The 19,980-nt window shown below is 40.3% G+C and overlaps 1 protein-coding gene across 1 annotated transcript in view; it reads left to right on the top strand.

Moving 5' to 3' along the window:
* Nucleotides 1-14,597: 14,597 nt before the first annotated feature.
* The window catches only part of MBOAT1 (membrane bound glycerophospholipid O-acyltransferase 1), a 31,867-nt gene continuing 26,484 nt past the window's right edge, over nucleotides 14,598-19,980 (top strand). The window contains exon 1 of the mRNA XM_081952975.1: nucleotides 14,598-14,997. Within this exon, the coding sequence (XP_081809101.1) occupies nucleotides 14,908-14,997 (90 nt within the window). The 5' untranslated portion in view covers nucleotides 14,598-14,907. The remainder of the gene's footprint in view (nucleotides 14,998-19,980) is intronic.

Raw genomic sequence — 19,980 nt, 5'->3', positions numbered from 1 at the left:
ATTGTAATTCAGGTTCAGGGGATATAAGTCACTCCAATCCTTTGTGTTTGTGTGTGCCTTTCCTTTGAAGCTTTCTTCAGTTTGATATCAAACTATTTGGAGTAGTGAAAATCAAGAGCAATTAATGAAGAGCTCCAAAAGGATCTTAAAATTGTACATGCAAACTATGTGCAGTTCAGAAACATGGGGCACACTCTTCCACCCTTCATTTATAAGTGATGGAATAAGAGCTAATCAGGAAAAAAAATCTTAGGGTCACAATGGATAGTCAATTTATATGTCAACTCAATGTCTTGGTAAATGTGAAAAAAAAACAAATTATATGGTAGGGTTTATTAGAAAATGGCTACGAAAGTGCAGATATTTTTCTTCATGGATCGGGGATCATCAGTGAAGCTGACTGGGAAAAATTTAGAACAGACAAATGAAGGCATTTCTTCACAGTACAATTATCCCATGGAATTCATTGCCATGAGATATATTGATAACCAATAATGGGGAAACTTTAAAAGAATGGGTAAATGTATGGATGACAGCTGTGCCAAGAAGTATTAGTCTTGAAAAGTCATGGCTTCAAATACCAATTGTAGAGGAAAAATGTATGTTTCCATCTCCTAAAGATATGTTGTTTGGCCGGTTTGAGAAACAAAATTATGGAATGTGCTGTGCCTTGACCTGATCCAGCAGAGCTATTCATATGTTTGCTATTATAAGACAGATAATCTATGTAAATGTAGCATTCCTAAAAGAATGTGTGAAAGACACATACATCAATTCCTTCCCCCAAATAATGCTGGCTTTAGTCTATGGCCTTGGCCTAGGGCAGTGGTCGGCAAGCCGCGGCTCGCGAGCCACATGTGGCTCTTTACACATTTTAATGCGGCTCTTCTGTGTGCCGGGCGCCCGCTCCCCTCCCTCCTCTCGGGCACTTCAAAACAAGCGCCCCTTTCCCTTTTTTCTTTTCGACCCACAATGATTAGGGAGGATCCTGAAGTCGGGCGGGGACGAGAAGCGAGGAGGCAGAAAAAGAAACGGAGGCTAAGGAGCTTCCCCCCCGCCCCCTCCCAGCAAAAATCTAACCGGGGAGCCGGGCGGGCAGTGGCAAATTAGCCGATCACTCTGCATGCGTGATCGGCTAATTTGCTACTGCCCGCCCGGCTCCCCGGTTAGATTTTTGCTGGGAGGGGGCAGGGGGGGAAGCTCCTTGGCCTCCGTCTCTTTTTCTCCCTCCTCGCTTCTTGGGGCTCCACCAATGGGGGAGCAAGGCCCGCCCAGCGCCAGGCTTTGGGCTAACAGAGGTCTGCAAAGTTGGCTGTTTTAAGACTGGTGGACTTCAATTCTCAGAATTCTGGGAGTTGAAGTCCACCAGTCTTAACAGCCAATTTTGCAGATCCCTGGGCTAATATGATTGATGCCCTTGGTGGACTTCAATTCTCAGAATTCTGGGAGTTGAAGTCCACAAGTCTTCAAGCTGTCAGGTTTGAAGACCCCTGGGGTTTTTTTTCTAAAGGGTTAGGGGTGCAAGGGTCTTGCAACTTGACAGCTTTAAGACTTGCGTGCTTCAAATGCCAGAGTTTATTGAAACTAAAAACAGTGTACCATCCTATGTATTTTCGGTTTTAAAAATGTGGCTCTCAAAATAAATTTCAATCGTGGTTTTGGCGAGATTTGGCTCAGTTGAAAAAAAAGGTTGCCCACCACTGGCCTAGGGTACCATAGCTTAAGAGTGCCATTGTTGCCCTCTTTCCAAAATAAAAAATGCAAATTTGCATCAGCAAGTGATGGGGCTATCGGTCATTGTGGTCTAGGGGCGTAATATACCCTTGAGCTGGCATTGCCTCAAAATAGGATAATTGCAATACTGTACTTCATATGGACATAACATGACTCAGTGGTCTACTATAACACCTTTAATACCAAATACTAAATTTTCTTCTTTTTAAAGAGATGACCTACCCTTGCTTTATATAATTTATTAAAACTGGAAGTAACTTGTTACCATTGCTACTAGGAGAGATACACATTAATCTAAACAGATATAAATTCAAACATTGATTGTGTTTTAGATCAGCTGCCTCCAACCTGTTGGGCACCAGGGACCAATTCCATGGAGAAAAAATTCATAAGTGTTGCTAAGCACACCAGTAGGGTTTAGTATATAACTTGCCCAACAGATGAGCATGAATCCTTGTTTTTAACCTTGATTTTCCTGCCTCTCAAATTTCTAACAGTCATCCAGACTTCAAGTCATGTCTTGTGTAATTTCAAAATAGATCATAACACAGCAAAAAGGATGAACTGACTTTGGATGAAGATCAATAAACTAGTGTTCAAGCCAGCAATGGGAGGAACAGTCTCCATGGAATGGGATAAAGGCATAAAGATTTAAATAGCTTAAGGCAGGCATGTCCAATTGGTGGTCTCTGAATCGCCCTGGACATCTATCGGTAGTAGTAATGCATTCACACAAGATGTATGTTAAAGAAGAAAGTTTATTTTATATGTGGCCCAAGACAATTCCTCTTCACTCAACGCAGCCCAGGGAAGCCAAGGTTGGACACCCATAGCTTAGGGGGGAAATTCCTAAAGGAGTATTCCTTTTAATATCTTTTTGTGATTGTTGATATGTCAACCCTATCCACCAAATAGTTTCCTTTATGGTATAAAAGGGGAATCACCTGCTGTCCTACTTTCCATCCCTATTTTATTATTTTTAAAGAAATTTAAGGCTGGAATAACCAATGTCCATTCCCTTTGGGATTATCCATGCTAATAATTATCCACAACAGTGTTTCCAGTAGTGCTGGAAAGCACTGTCTGGTTCTGTTTTTTTAATGTACATATATGAATTATACAATTAATACAATACAATAGTAGAGTTGGAAGGGACCTTGGAGGTCTTCTAGTCCAACCCCCTGCCTAGGCAGGAAACCCTATACCGTTTCAGACAAATAGCTATCCAACATCTTCTTAAAGACTTCCAGTGTTGGGGCATTCACAACTTCTGGAGGCAAGCTGTTCCACTGATTAATTGTTCTCACTGTCAGGAAATTTCTCCTCAGTTCTAAGTTGCTTCTCTCCTTGATTAGTTTCCACCCATTGCTTCTTGTTCTACCCTCAGGTGCTTTGGAGAATAGTTTGACTCCCTCTTCTTTGTGGCAACCTCTGAGATATTGGAATAATGCTATCATGTCTCCCCTAGTCCTTCTTTCTCTTAAGCTAAACATACCCAGTTCCTGCAACCGTTCTTCATATGTTTTAGTCTCCAGTCCCCTAATCATCTTTGTTGCTTTTCTCTGCACTCTTTCTAGAGTCTCCACATCTTTTTTACATCGTGGCGACCAGAACTGAATGCAGTATTCCAAGTGTGGCCTTACCAAGGCATTATAAAGTGGTATTAACACTTCACGTGATCTTGATTCTATCCCTCTGTTGATGCAGCCTAGAACTGTGTTGGCTTTTTTGGCAGCTGCTGCACACTGCTGGCTCATATTTAAATGGTTGTCCACTAGGACTCCAAGATCCCTTTCACAGTTACTACTACTGAGTAAGGTATCACCTATACTGTACCTGTGCATTCCGTTTTTGTTGGCTAAATGTAGAACCTTACTCTTTTCACCATTGAATTTCATTTTATTAGATAGTGCCCAATGTTCAAGTTTGTCAAGATCCTTCTGTATCTTAAGCCTATCTTCTGGAGTGTTGGCTATTCCTGCCAGCTTGGTATCATCTGCAAATTTGATGAGTTCCCCATTTATTCCCTCATCCAAATCATTGATGAAGATGTTGAAGAGTACTGGGCCTAAAACAGAGCCTTGGGGTACTCCACTGCATACTTCCCTCCATGTAGATGCAGTTCCATTGAGAACTACACGTTGAGTGCGGTTGGTCAGCCAGTTACCAATCCATCTGGTGGTGATGCTGTCTAACCCACATTCTTCTACTTTATCTAGTAGTAGGTTATGGTCTACCTTATCAAAAGCCTTACTGAAGTCCAAGTAAACTATATCAACGGCATTCCTCTGGTCCACTAATTTTGTCACATTATCAAAGAATGCAATAAGATTAGTCTGGCATGATCTGTTTTTGACAAATCCATGTTGGCTTTTGGCTATTACTTTGTTTGCTTCTAGGTGTTCGCAAATTCGTTGCTTGATTATTTTTTCCAGAATCTTTCCTGGTATTGAGGTTAGGCTGATAGGTCTGTAGTTTCCTGGATCTAATTTTTTCCCTTTTTTGAAGATGGGAACCACATCAGCTCTTTTCCAGTCCTCTGGTAGTTCCCCGGTGTTCCAGGATCTCTGAAAGATATAATTCAGTGGTTCTGAGATCTCGTCTGCTAGTTCCTTCAGAACTCTGGGGTGTAATCCATCCGGTCCTGGTGATTTGAACTCATCTAGGGTAGACAGGTGCTCACTTACCATTTTCTTCCCTATTTCAATTTGTGTTCCTAATTTTGTGGTGCTGCTTTTGATAGGTTGGACTGTTTTATCCCTTTGTGTAAAGACAGATGCAAAACATGAGTTAAATAGTTCTGCTTTCTCCCTGTTGCTTGTCACCTTCTTGCCACTTTCTCCTAGCAATGGACCAATTGTTTCCTTAACTTTTTTCTTGTTTTTAACATGTTGGAAGAAGCTTTTTTTGTTAATTTTTACTTTTGTGGCAAGCCTTTCTTCATTGTGAGCCTTAGCTTTCCTCACTTCATCTTTACAGGCTCGGGCTATTTGCTGATATTCTGCCTTAGTTATGTCCCCCTCCTTCCACTTTTTATACTTACTTTTTTTGTCTTTCAGTTTGTCAGATAGTTGTTTATGCAGCCATGCTGGTTTCTTTTGGGAGCTGTTGTTTTTCTTCTTCATTGGTATTGTGTTAGACTGGGCTTTTCTCATCTCATTTTTCAAAATTTCCCAAGCTTCTTGAGTTGTTTTCCCCTCGAGGATTCTCATCCATGGAATTTTTCCCAAGCTCTCTCTAAGTTTATTGAAATTAGCTTTCTTAAAGTCCAAGACTCTAGTTTGACTTTGTTCTACTACTTGTGTTTGGATAATGTTGAATTCCAATATTGCATGGTCACTTGCCCCCAGGGTTCCTATGACTTCAACACCTTCTATCATTTCCTCTCTGTTAGTGAGAATTAAGTCCAGTATGGCTGATCCCCTTGTTTCCTTCTCTACTTTTTGGAAAACAAAGTTGTCTGCTAGGTTTGTTAGGAACCTGTTGGATCTTCCACTTGGTGCAGAGTTTGTTTCCCAGTTGATGTCAGGGTAGTTAAAATCTCCCATTACTATTGTGGTGTGCTTCCTACATACCTTAGTTAGCTGACTAGCAAAAAGTTCATCTTCTTCCTCTGCTTGGTTGGGTGGCCTGTAGTATAGACCTATGGCAATGTCATTTCCCCCACAACCTTTAATATTGACCCAAATGCATTCAAGATAGTTCTCATTATTGTTGTGCTCTATTTCTGTAGAGACATAGTTATTTCTTATATATAGTGCAACTCCACCTCCTCTTTTATTTGGTCTATTTCTTTTAAATAATTTAAATCCTTCTAGCTGTATGTTCCATTTGTCAGTTTCATCCCACCAAGTTTCTGTAATGGCAATAATATCATATCTGCCCTCTTTTACTTGAATTTCTAATTCTCCCTGTTTATTCCTCATGCTCTGTGCATTGGTATATAGACATTTGAGTCCATTTTGATTGACCTTGTGTTTACTGTCTACATAACCTGTATTATGCCTGACTGCCCCTATTTTCTTGCCACTTGTGTGATTCATGCACATGGTATGACAATCACTATTACATGCTTGGTTTTGCTTGACAGCAGGAGTGATAATCTTACCCACACACACATCTATGTTACATGCATTTATAACCCTATGAATTTTAGTTTGCTGGGGACAGAGATGTTCTGTATCTATTAATTCTCTGTCCCCGCTCTTCAGTTTAAATGTTTATCAAGAAAATCTGTGAATTTAATGCCAAGTAACTCAGTTCCTTTCTTGGATGGGTGCAACCCATCTCTTTTGTACAGTTTTTCATTGGACCAGCTACAGGCTTCATGACTAATAAAACCAAAGCCTTCCCTTTTACACCACTCCTTTAGCCAAACATTAAACTCTGCTACACGCTGGCCCTTCCCTTTTTGTTCCTTATATACAGGTAAAACCTCTGAAAAGATAAGCCTACAACCTATACTATTAAGTTCATACCCCAAGTTCTGGAAATCATTCTGCACAGAAAGTACATCTTTCTGGGATAGATCATTAGTGCCAAGATGTATAATAGCATCAACGTCACAGTCCTTACTTGCATTCTTGACTATCTTAAGAATACGCCTCTTGTCTCTGCTGGCAGTAGCACCTGGCAGACACCTGACCTCTTTTAAAACCTCCGTATCCTCTCCTAAATTAACATCTCTTACGATTGAATCACCAACCAGAAGGTGACTTCTCTTTTTACATACCTTGATCTTCTTCTGCGACTGATGTGTGATACCTGGTTCCCCTTTTCGCCTTTCCGAAGAAAGTTCTTCGTTTTGGACCACGATCCCCTGCTTATTTGAGTCATCATTATCACAACTGCCTTGACCTATCTCTTTAGTGTCCCCATTAAGGTCAGCAAGGGCACTATATCTGTTTTGCTGGGTCACAGCAAAAGCTTTGGGTTTATGGTTCACAGCTCTCAACCTGCCAGATCCCACAGTTGTCCAGACAGCTCTTCTCCTGCAAGATCTTTGTGGTAGAGGGGGCTGATAGTGTGGCTTCACCATAGAGTGGAATGGCTGACGTAGACACCTAGTTTCTGCTTGGAGAGCACAGATTACAGATTCTAGATAGGTAATCTGCCTATGTAGACTCGTAATTTGTTTACAAAGGGGACAGTATCCAAATTTGAAAAGAGTACTGCGAAAGACAGGTGCAAAACAGCTATTACATTGAACTAAGCCAGTCATTTTGAAATAAATAAAATCACAATCTCAAACACACTAATCCAGAATGTATTATTGCTATTTTGGTTTATAGATATATGATTCGCGCGCCATTAGGCGCGCGGGCCCCCACCTCAGTGTCTTTGTCTTGTGACTCACCCCCTCCTTCTCTCCAGCAGCTCCAATCCTAGCTTCAGGAAGATTCAAATGATATTGTTGATATTAAGTCCCATTCCCCTTTTGCTACTAGTCTGTTGTCTATGTCTCTTTGTTACTTGATTGAACTGACTGGCATGGGTCATACTCTAATCTCAATGCAGGAAATGATTGCGGGTATGCTGAGTATGCAAACTAGAAGCTGGGTCCTATTGTTACAAAATTAGACAATACCTGCACTATTTTTCCAGCAATGATTTGGGATCTTCCAATGAGGGCCATTGAGTTATATAAATGCTAGATTTCCAAATCTGTAACAGGACTTTGTTAATACCACACACTTTCTCTTTTGTCTGCATGAGTAGGATTGTGATTTCCAAGTTCAGCAATTAACACTGCCATTTGGAAGAGACTAACCAAAATGCACATTCCTCATCTAGTCTAAATATATGTACGTGAAATTTTGTAATTCTTAAATTCATCCTATTTTTTTCTTTCCTACTCGTCTCTTTCCCTTTTATTACCCTTTACCTCCTCTCAACACCATCTCCATGATTAAAATACATATTATAGGATATTTTGAAAAACTTAGTGTCTTATACATGTTTATACATGTTTAACATATATATTGCATAGTTTGCAAAACTAATGATCAGATTAAAAACATGTAGCAGGAGAGTATTTGGTCAATAGATTACATTCATAATAGAATCCAAGATATAGTCTTATCAGTGTCCTTTGAACCAACACCGTGTTTTTTGACAAACTGATCAAAGGTTTATTTTTTGCATGTTTCAGTACAAAGAAAATATATAGAACAGAATGTCACCAAAGCAAATTTGTTGCTGGTTATGGATTTGTAATTAGCAATGAAAATTGAGAATTTAAAAATTCACTGTCCTAACTTTTAGCAAACACTCTGCAACACTAAAATTGGGTTGTTCTGGCAAGATCTCATTAGCAAATTATTCCTGTTTGGGTTTTCTTAAACATAATGGCCATTTGGTTTTTGGCTGAAAGTGTCCAAAGCAAGCTGAACACAAGTTAAAACAAAGTCAAAACAGTGAAATGATTTAAATCTATAAAGTGAAAGTGATCTGATTAAAATTGATTGAGAGCACAAGTTAGAATTCCCAAAGTCTTGAGTTCTGCCATACAGCCTTCTAAAAGACAAATAGTAACAGATTTAGGAATTAAGAAAGTTCTGAAAGTGCAAACTATGTAATAAAGTTCCCAAGACACTGGCTGAAAAAAATAAGAGACCATTTATTTGAACAGAAGATGAACAGCAGCAAGGTGGATAAACTCAGCCATAGTGGTGATGAGTACATTGTAGGAAGAGAAGAACTAGATTAGGAACAGATTGTTGTTGAGTCAGCCTATTCACTAAGTATCAGCAACAACTTAAAGGCACATAATCCATTTCCTGCTGTACAGAACTATGCAATGATCACATTGATAAGATGTTTATTTTTCTAATAGATTACCCAGGAAAATAAAGTGTTCTAAGCTAATAATAATTAGAACTTTTCACTTGAAAACATTTCAGTGGTTCTTTGAGCATCTTTTTAAATTCCATCTTAGAATATATTATGAACTTCCTCTACTATCATACTTAAGAAGCAGTCTTGATCTTCTACAGAAAAGCTAATTGGCTTCATTTTATATGGTTTAAAGTTGTATCTTATATATCAACCAGTAAGGGTCATCTTCACAGCTAATTCTAAGAAGTCAATCTATACAGGGATAAGGAAAGATAGTATGATTGTAAAGTATATCTTAGTATTTCTATCCTCAGCCTTATTATTCAAAAAGAAAAATAATGCTGATACAAATACACATTGGAAATATAACATATGATTAGAAAGAGAATAGAAAAAGGGGGGAAACCTCCAACCATTGTAAGCAATGAAAGAAAGCCAATTTAGAGTAGTGGTTGAGGCATCAGAATAGAAACCAGGAGTTAGCTGGGTAACCTTGGGCTAATTAATCACTTTCTCTCAGCACTAGGAAGCAAGCAATAACAAACCACTTCTGAAACCTTGCCAAGAAAATTTCAGGAACTTGTCCAGGCAGTTGCCAGGAGTTAACACTGACTCAAACGAACAAGAGCAAAACCAATAAAATAAAGGGAGATGACTAACAAGTCTCTTAATAACCAGCAGATCTAAAGTATCATGTGGCTAATATATGTATGTATGTATGTATGTATGTATGTATGTATGTATGTATGTATGTATGTATGTATTTGTGTTACAACCCCTGGTATGCCTGGTATTTATTTATCAGTACAAATACCACACACACACACACACACACACACACACACACACACACATATATATATATATATATATATATACACACACACACACATACACACACACAGACACACACACACACACATATATATATACACACACACAACCTAATGTACTATAAGATGTTTTTATATCCAATTTCTATCACATATTAATTAAACTATAAAATTGATAATAGGAAAAAGTAAAAGCTATACATGGAAAAAAATCCTATGAATAATGTGTAGGATTATTGTATACATTCTAGAATGGAAACTTGGAATTAGAGAAGTAGTCCTTGATTAGTAACACATTCAGTGATAACTTGAAATTACAAAGATGCTGAATGAGGCTTCTGTCCAGTTCTTGAAATTCCATTGCAGCAGCCTCAGGGTCACGTGATTGTGATTTGGGAGCTCGAGAACAGGGATGTATTTAAAAATGGTCACAGGGTGCCTTGGTCATATAACTGCCATTTGCAATTCACTGCCAGCATCTGACAAGGAAAGGAAGTCACACGTCAAGTCAGGTAAAGTTGCACTTAAAATCACAGTTCTAGTAGATCTTATAGTGGGTAATAATTTCATATCTCACCAAATAAGAAACAATATGCCCATAGTTGGCTTGCTGTTGGTACTTAGGTTCTATTTCAATTATTTTAGTGTACTTCAAGAAATACCAGATTATATTTGGAAGAACAATACAAATTGTAAATGCAGGGATTGAGTTGTAAATCCACACTAGTCTATGAAATATGAGGACATTTTACAGGTTATCTCACATGGATGTTCAATGTTAATTTCCCAGCTCTCTGGACTTTTGAAGTACAAGTGAAAACTGAAATGTGCTTTCACCTCAACCCATTTTTAACAATATTGAAATGCCTCCAAATTGACTACCTGGTTCACATTAATACAAAGCTAAATTTATAGGGCTAAAATGATTCACTGAAAAATAGAAGCAGAGAGGTTTGGTTTGGTTTTTTTTAAGAAAAAGGAGCTTCATGTTTTCAAAGAGCCTTTAAAACAAACTTTTTTTAAATGGATGATTATGACATATGATTTATTCCTTTCACTTTTGACATTATATACTTTTCAAGAGATCTAGTTAATAAAATAAATAATTATATTTAGACTAAATAACAATGGTTCATGCTTACCCTAATTTCGACTTCCATCATTATTCTATTATATATTATCTATCCACCCACTATTATTGTCTGTATTTGCAAAAATGATTGTGGCTAATGTTCTTTGGATATGCACATCACAATGTATAAATCTGTCCCTGTGGTTATAAACTTGTTTAACTGCACAAGCACACACTCAACTGTCCTAGAGTAAAGCTTCGCCCAACAGTTCAAGGATTGCTTATTCTCCTCTAATAATCTCTCCAAGACTAATAATTCCAGAAAAATTTATATGAATAGTATAAAGGTAAGTACAGCAAGTCTCCATCATTTCCTTAGTTGCATCGCCTGAAATTAAGACACTATTTATTTTTCCTTTCTCATAAGGTTTGCAAGTCAAACGTTTTTCTGATTGCCTCAACTTTCAGAGGTTGGGGTGGAATTGGTTGTCGGGCCAATTGCCAAGCACCCTACAAACAAAAGATCGCCATTTGCAATCTTCTCTATTGGCATTTTAAAATCCCTTAATTACTTTAAAGCAGTGATTCTCAACCTTCCTAATGCCGCAATCCTTTAATACAGCTCCTCATGTTGTGGTGACCCCCAACCATTGTTTTATGTTTTCCGTATTTTTTTTGAAAATATGTGTTTTCCTATGGTCTTAGGCGACCCCTGTGAAAAGGTCGTTCGACCCCCAAAGGGGTACCGACCCACAGGTTGAGAACCACTGCTTTAAAAGAACCTCAAGGCAGTAAACATACCTACTACTCCTTCCTTCTCCTATTTTCCCCACAACAACAATCCTGTGAGGAAAGTTGGGCTGAGAGAGTGACTGGCCCAAAGTCACTCAGCTGAGTTTCATGCGTAAGGCAGGACTAGAACTCACACACTCCTGGTTTCTAGGCCAGCACCACATCAAACTGGCTCTGTAAAACCGTAAAAATATTTTAAACATAAATGCTCCAAATGCAAACCTTACATGTCACATGAGGTAGTCGTTGCTTGGTTAAAAGAAAAAAAGAAGAATTTTAGCTGTCAGTGTAATATTCTGTATAAACCATAAGGTGGCACTGATCTACTATATGATATTAAAGTGGAAAACAAGCAGTCATCTGAAACATGCCTGATATAGATTCAAGGCTGTCATAAAACATAGTTATTGAGCTTGTACTGAAATATTTAGAAAACTTAAGTGTACACGACAAAATAAATTTTGACTTGGCTTTTGCTTAAAGCATTTTGCTTGTTTCTTAGACGTAGCCCAAATCCTGTTATCTAAACCACTTGGGTTAGCCACGTGGATTAGCTGGGTCATTTATCAGAGCTTTGGGAGAGGTAGCACACTCCCTTTTCTTTTCCTAGATCAGGTACAGCAGTCATGCAGTCTCCTGGGTTATGTATTAAAACCTGAAACATAAGAGAAGTTATGAACTCTGACTCAACATCATCATAGACTGACAGTGAGATTGCAGTATTATGAATGCAGCTGGCTATTCATGAAAGGGGTCATAGCATGGATTCCTTTGCCCGCTCCCCAGTAAAATCTACGAATGCTCCCCATTACCATGAAGGGACTATATTTTCCTGTTAAAACCTTCATATAATGAATCAACCATTCCCCAAGTCAGATCAGCCCACAGTGGCCTTCTGCAAAGTAGAGAAAGCCAAGTTTTTTCTTCAGTACAGAATATCTGGGGGATGAAGAATGTGCACCATCCATATTACTGTTGCCTTGTGTTAATATGTGCTTAGTCAGAGTTGATTGTAAGCCTGGGCAATGTAAGCAGTTTCCTACGGCACCAAATTTTAGGGGGTGCCAAAGTGGGAAAGATCTCTGAAAAACACAATATGAGTTTGATCATCTTTCATTGTTGTTTTACATTAGAATTTCTTTGTACAGTTTTTAAAAATCCTTTACTCACAAAGTCAGTTATGTGGTAATGAAAAATCACACGTTGCAAGTCACACACAAAAAAAATATTACAGTATTACAACTAAGGACTTCAGGAAGCTGATATTACTGAAGCAAGACAAAAGTCTGACAAGTAGGTACTGAGCGAGCAAGTTGTGCAACTATGGAGCTTATTAAAGTTATACCCCAAAAAGCAGTAATGGTGCACTCAATGATACTCTATTAAGCCCCACAAGAAAGCAAGACTCCCAATTTATAGAGATGAAGGTTCTTTAAAAGGGGGGAAAAACCCTTGGAAACTCCATGTGTTACTTTGCCTTTACTTCTCAATGAGTTTATTAAGGCAATAGTTTTCTACTGCTCTGGTCTTCTTTATGGCGGATTGAGGAAACCAATCCAAGGCCCGTTTTCATTTTCAGGCTCAGAATATTCCATCATATCCTCTTTATGAAGAAAATTCTAACTTCAACCCTAGCAATTTTAGGGATTCCTGAAATGCTGAGTAGCCAATAATTTGAGCTAGGTGGGCCCACGACATGCTTCTGAAAGCTGTTTCTATCCCATGAATGAAAAAGCTGCTATATGAGTAGCCTATTTGCCTTTCGCCTGCTTAGCAATCTTGTAATTTGGCATGTACAGTTGTCATTTGCACGCAAGAGTCACCAAAACCTGTGTTACAACTGCCTGCTCTGTGGAAAATGATCTGTAGATAAACGCAGCAGCAGTCAAAGGATACTTCTAGAGAACTGGCCTTGGGCAGCATTTCTGCTATTGAGAGAATGTGTTTCTGTGTGGAGGCACTTTCAAGCCACTTTCTCACTCCTGGTGAGTCCCCAGACCCGTGATGGTGAACCTGTGGCATGCGGAGCCATACTTGCTAGCATGCACGCCATCAGCTCCGGTGAACGCCATCTGATTTTTGGCCTTCCAGAGGGCCGGGGGAGGCTGTTTTTGCCCTCCCCAGCTTCCGGAAAGCCTCTGGAGCTTGGGGAGGGCAAAAAACGATCCGTTTCTGGCTTCTGGAGGGCGTCTCGAGGCTGGGGGAGGCCTCTTCAGGGTTCAGGAAAGCCTCCAGAGCCTAGGGAGGGCGAAAAATCCACCCCACGCAGGGGGAGGGGCGTGCACGCATGCACATTAAATTGTGGGGGGGGGGGCACGCACGCACAATAGCGTGCCCGCCCAAAGTTTTGACATGCCTTTAGAAAAATGTTCGCCATCACTGCCCTAGACTATCCCCCCCCCCGCAGTTTTCTTGTCAAGATTTGTCAGAAATGGATCGCCATTGCCTTCTTCCTAGGGCTTAGAGAGAATGACTGGCTCAAGGTCATCCAGCTACCTTTTTGCCTAAAAAGCAGCACCTGTCTCACAGTTTCTATCCTGATGTCTTAACCAGTGCACCCTTCAGGTTCTCACAAAAAACTTAGTGAGGCATCAAAATTGAAGAAATGAAATAAAGCACTAGGCTTCAAAATCAGAACTGAGCCTAGGCCAGTGGCCTTCCGTCTCCCCGCAGGCCAGATAATAAATAAAATAAATAATAAATAAATAAATATGGTGACCCTGCAAGCAGCCTCTCCTCAGAACTCAGAAATTAAGCACCTAAACCAGCGACCTCCAAACTTGGCAACTTTAAGCCTTGTGGACTTCAACTCCCAGAATTGAAGGGGGAACTCCCAGAATTCCCTAGCTGGCTGGGGAATTCTGGGAGTTGAAGTCCACAAGGCTTAAAAATTGCTAAGTTTGGAGGCCCCTGTTCTACACTAAAAAAAAAAAAAGCACTAGAATTCCAGCTTCTCTAAATGCGGCAGCGGGGGAAAAGATTGGCGGCTGTTTCACTTTGGCCGCAAGAGGAACGCCTCAAATTCTCCACGACCACGAAGCCTGAGCTTGAAAACACCCAAGATTCGGCTGGGCAGCCCCAGACCTCAATTTGTTCACAGAGACCAGGGCTGCGTGTACACGCATACCTTCTCACGACCTATTTTTGAACCCGCGGGGAAAAAAAACCCAAAAAAACTCCAGCGCTCCAACATGCAGCCTTGCTGGCTCCGAATGGCTGCAAGAAAAGTGAAGCTTGTCGCTCCAAGCCAAACCCGGAAAGATGGCCTTCCCGGGGCGGTTGTAGCCGCAGGCGCGCAGAGCGACCACAACCCCGCCGCTTCCGAGCACATTCCTCCTTCCCGGGGCGTTTTCTCTCTCGCAAAAGCTGGATGGCGGCCCAGACCTCACCCGCTTAGGAGGAGCTGGCTTCCCTTTTTGGCCCAAAGTCCCTGGGACTCTCCCTCGCGCCGGGCCTTTAGCTGTGCGCGGAACTGGGGGGAAAGCAAGGCGGGAGCCGCAGCAGGCCAATCAGAAAGGCGGCAAGAGGCGCGCGGTTGCGATGGTGCTGGGTTGTGTGTTGTCTGTGTGAGTCTGTTCCAGCGCTGGGGCGGGTCCGGAGGAAGCGAAGAAGGATTTTTGCCGCCGGCCGGGATGCAGGATGACCGAAGCAGGCAGAATTCCCCGTAGAACGACGGGTTCCACTTTCTTGCACCCTATTAGCGACCTTTTCGGTATCCCCCTCGAGCAGGTGAGCTAACTGATCGCGACTTCCCTTTGCAATGAACGGAGATTCTCAGGCATCCAGGTCACGGTTGTCCGTCCCGTCCCCCCTTCAAAGGTGCTTTTTCCAAAAGGCAACTGGACTTTCTTGGGGATTTTTTCTTTCTTTGAAAATGTTTCGCCTCTCATCCGAGAAGCTTCTTCAGTTCTCTAGAAAGAAAAATCCAAATCAAGGAAGTCCGGTTGTCTTTGGAGGGGGGAAAAATGTACCTTTGGGATTTGGATTCGATGGTCCAGGGCGTGCGAGGGGTAAAGGCAAGGGACACTTCGCTGATCGCCGGCGTGGGGGAATAGCTGAATGGTGATGCGTTTTGCTCTGCCTTTTGCTAAAAAACGAGGAAAGTGGAGCTCAGTGGTTAGAGGTTTTAGGGCAAGGCAGCGTTTCTTTCCCGGCGCTTGAAAGGAGGCAACTGTGTCCGATAGGACGTTGAGATCATCGCTTTATTGAAATCGGCTGTACAAATAAAATAACATTCAAGCAACAAATTCTCATATGTTTGCTCAAAAATAAGTCCTGAGTTCCAATCTTATACCCGTAGGGAGGGTTTAAGATGGGCTTCCACCCGCAGAGGTGGATAGGATAGGATGTGATTTAGTTTGGGTCTAAGAACCACGAAGAGGACAGAAGGGGGAAAAGGGAAAGACACCCGAATTAAGGGCAGGAAATAGTAACAAAAAAGGAGGGGAGAGGGAGGGAGTGTGGCAACACAAGGCACTGCTGAAGATATTTTTAAAATTATTAATCGCGTATGCAACTTCCTTATCCACAATCTGTCTCTATTTTGCTTTGTAAAAGACTAGCAAAGTATTTTTTTAAAAAAAGAACAATGGCAGTGCTGCAAATACAATTTTTTTCTCTCCTTTTCATGGCAAAACTATCCAGATTCAGACTAATCTGGCCACTGCTCTGAGATGAAGAGAGGTAAAACTTATGGAGAGGAGGAACTTCATTAAAACTGTTGTTACTTTTAATGAAGTCCCTTGCCCCAGGTTTATTTGTTTAAAATACTTCTTTTATGGACTGAAGAAAATATGCAAATATATATTTATTTGGATGGTAGGAAGTTTATCAGTTCCACTGAATATTATGAGACTTGCTTCAGAATACATGTGCATGGGACTGCAGTTGACTTGATTATAAAGTGCGACTTGTAATGAAACAAATGCTTCAATTGCTTTTGTTTCACTACAAAGACAATATGCAGTGTCAAATGTGCTTCCTGAAACTCTCATTTTGATTCTGTACTTAGCTAAAGTCATGGTTTGCAATGTCACCTTGTTGAGTGTTATATGACTTAACTTTAACTTAACTTTATTCAATTTCTAGACCGCCCCTCTCTCAAAAGAGACTCGGGGCGGTGTACAGTCATATTAAAATAATTGAACAATAAATATACATGGTATAAATACAAAATAAATAAATTAAATATAGGACTGGAGGAGGTAGTAGTGATTCACTGTACAATTTAGTTAAGTTAGATTAAAATTTTAAAAAATTATAAAAACATTTACCCTAAAAACTATCCCAAAATAAAATATCCGCCAGGAGGTAAGAGTAGGACTATAAATGGGCCAGGCCGGCTAATCGGAACAGGTGAGTCTTAAGTTTTTGTCGGAAGGAGCGGAAGTCGGTAGTAGTTCTAATATCGGGGGGGGAGGTCATTCCAGAGGGTTGGGCCCATCACAGAGAAGGCTCTACTCCTAGGCGCCGCCCGTTGGCATTGCTTAGTGGACGGCACCCGGAGGAGTCCCTCCCTGTGAGAGCGAATTGGTCGCAGGGATGTATGTGGTAGGATGCGATCCCGCAGGTAGCTAGGTCCTGTGCCATGGAGCGCTTTGAAGATGGTAATCAGCACCTTGAAACGCACCCGAAAAACCACAGGCAACCAGTGCAGCTCGCGCAGGAGAGGTGTTATGTGGGAGTACCTAGTACTCCCCATGATGGCCCGCGCAGCCGCATTCTGAACTAGCTGTAGTCTTCGGGTACATCCCAAGGGGAGCCCCATGTAGAGAGCGTTGCAGTAGTCCAGACGAGACGTCACAAGCACATGAGTGACTGTGCGTAAGGCATCCCGGTCCAATAGGGGGCGCAATTGGCGCACCAGGCGAACCTGGTGGAACGCCCCCCTTGCCACGGCTGCCACATGTTCATCCATTGACAGCCGGGCATCTAGGAGGACGCCCAAATTGCGCGCCCGTTCCACAGGGGGCAATTGTTCGCCCCCTATGGCCAGTGATGGGATCAACTGGTTGAACCGAGGTGCCGGTAACCACAGCCACTTGGTCTTGGAGGGGTTAAGCTTGAGTCTGTTGTCCCCCATCCAGACCCGGACGGCTTCCAAACACCGGGACATCATTTCGACAGCCTCGTTGGGGTGGTTTGGGGTGGAAATGTACAGCTGAGTGTCATTAGCGTACAGATGGTATCCAACCCCAAAGCCACGGATGATCTCACCCAGTGGCTTCACATATGTGTTGAACAGAAGGGGTGAGAGGACCGACCCCTGCGGCACCCCACAAGTGAGTGACCTCAGGGTCGACCATCAGTAGAGGGATTTTTTTGGTATCCTTCGGTTCTATTCATGTTACACTAATCCAGATATCTTGGTTAATATGATGCCTACCTTTTACTTCTTATTATATGGTGAACTTTAACCAAACTTTGTGGCTTTTTGTGTCTTCAGTGTCAACTGTACTAGATAGACCACACCAGGAAATCAACTCCACCAGAAGGTTGAGACTTCTTTTATTGGTGTTGACTGTAATTACAGCCTCCATCGCTGTCATCTTCCTTAATGTCTACGCTCAAATCAGAAATAGCCATTGTTTTTATTTTTGCCAAACTGGACTTTGTAATCAGGCTTTAGAAGGCTACAAAGTTTCATTTCTACAAAGCCAATATAGCAGGAATCTCAGGTGCAGAGAGGACACTAGGCCCTTGCAGAAAATCCAATGCATGATGACTTTGAATAAATAAGAGCGTGCTCTGAATTTTATTTTATTTTTTTATTTTTTTGCTTAGTGGCTACTTCCTATGGTAGAACAGTTGTGACTTTGATTATAGTCCTACTAGGTGCTTAGTTTTCTTTTTAAAAATACTTGTTCCAAAATACAGGTATGTATGTATGATACGCCATAGTCTTGGCCTTGGCTTGTGACAGTTGTCAAACTTATTGTGCAACGATATATGTGACAATTACATTGCAACAGCAGTTTGTAAAATCTTGAGAAACAAGCTTTTAGTTCAGTTACAAATATTTAAGGAAATAGCTTTAACATTTAAAAGTTTAACACAAACTTTTACAAGTTTTAATTTTTTAAATTAATATATTAAGCCTTCCCACATCTTGGATATTTTTATGAACAGATTGTCTCAGGTTGTTATGCTAATTTTTCATGGATTCTTGGAATGATGCTCATTCTTGAGCTATTAGATCCAAGTAATTCTTGTGTGTGTCAGCAGCATTGACAGTAGTCTGTTTTATGCGCTGTTCTGTTCTAATTGTATATTCTCACTTGGATCAATTGTGTTTGGCTATTTGCAACTCCTTGCAAATTTGACTCCTATGAGAGAAATTCATTTGCAGGGAGTAACCCTACTTGGAGCAATGTATTTGCTTGTATGGACTGATAAATTTGGGAGCAGAGTGAGGTAGCTGTAGTCGTGTTTGAATTCTATTTTAAATGTTTTTATTAAGGCTTGTAGAGACTGGTCATCTGATGTTAGATTTTCTTTTTATTCCGGCACCTGTTGGCTTTTTTGCTTTTTTTGCACAACAAGGAAATGTGTATTCATTCAGCAATGAGGAAGTATGTGCTGTGTTAACAGCAATCGGCTCATTAGATTGAACTGAGTGATAAACCAGACAGAAGTGTAGATTGTTATAGGAGTTTTTTCAAAAAACATAAACAAGGGCGAACTAGTTCAGGCAAGACTGATTTTAGTCTTATGCAGTCATAGGATTTTTAATGAGTAGAATTTAATACACATCCACGATGTTTTCAAAATAAACAGTAGTATGCATAGCATGGAAGAGAAGTAAGAAGTAGTCAAGTAAAATTAAAATTAAGATAAGAAATAAAAGGCTAAGACAGCTAACTAAATCTATTTTGTACCAATTCCATTCATTATACTTCTCTAAACCTTTTTATTGTGATATATATATGGTCTTTGTGTAGACCACATCCATACACTGAATTTCAGGAATTTCAGTCTTGTGTAGTGTCCTTTGTTACTTTTCTGAGTCCCAGCTGTTGATAAATGTATATTTTTACATAGAATCTCATGGTAGTTAATGTATGTCTTTAATTAATTCATAGCATTTATTAAAGATAGTGAAAATTATTTTAACATTTAACATTTAGGTTTTAACAAGAATGTATGGACTTGACAGAGATGGATTGAGAGTTTATCAATCAATGTTTATCTGTTTTTATCAGGTTCAATTGTTTCACTGGCAGAAATAGTCACTAAATGTTATCTTGGCAATATTATCCTCTTTTTCTTCTCTTTCTCTGATTTTTTTTTAATTTAGAGAGAGCAAGATTACAGAGTTTGCTGAATCTTAATTTCCATCAGTCTTAGACAATATGGCCCATAGTGAGAAGATGGGATTTGTCATCCATGAGCAGAATGTAGAATCACATGTTGTTATTGTTTTAAGTAAAAGTCATTTCTTTGTTAAGTAGAAGCTAAAAGTATTCCTTGCTTAATAATCATTTGTTAACTGAACACTGAAAGTTACGATAGTACTAAACAAATGGCACAAATAGTCCTCGACTTACAACCACAAATGAGCCCAGCATTTCTGTTGTTAAGTAAGACAGTTGTTAAGTGAGTTTTGCTCCATTTTATAAAATTTCTTGGCACATTTGTCAAGTGAATCACTGCAGTTGTTAAGTTAGTAGCACAATTGTTAAATGAGTTTAGTTTCCTCATTGACTTTGTTTG

This window comes from Natrix helvetica, assembly GCF_964273705.1.
Source record: "Natrix helvetica genome assembly, chromosome: 4".
Classification (NCBI taxonomy): Eukaryota; Metazoa; Chordata; class Lepidosauria; order Squamata; family Natricidae; genus Natrix; species Natrix helvetica.
This window is presented reverse-complemented; position numbering and strand designations above follow the sequence as displayed.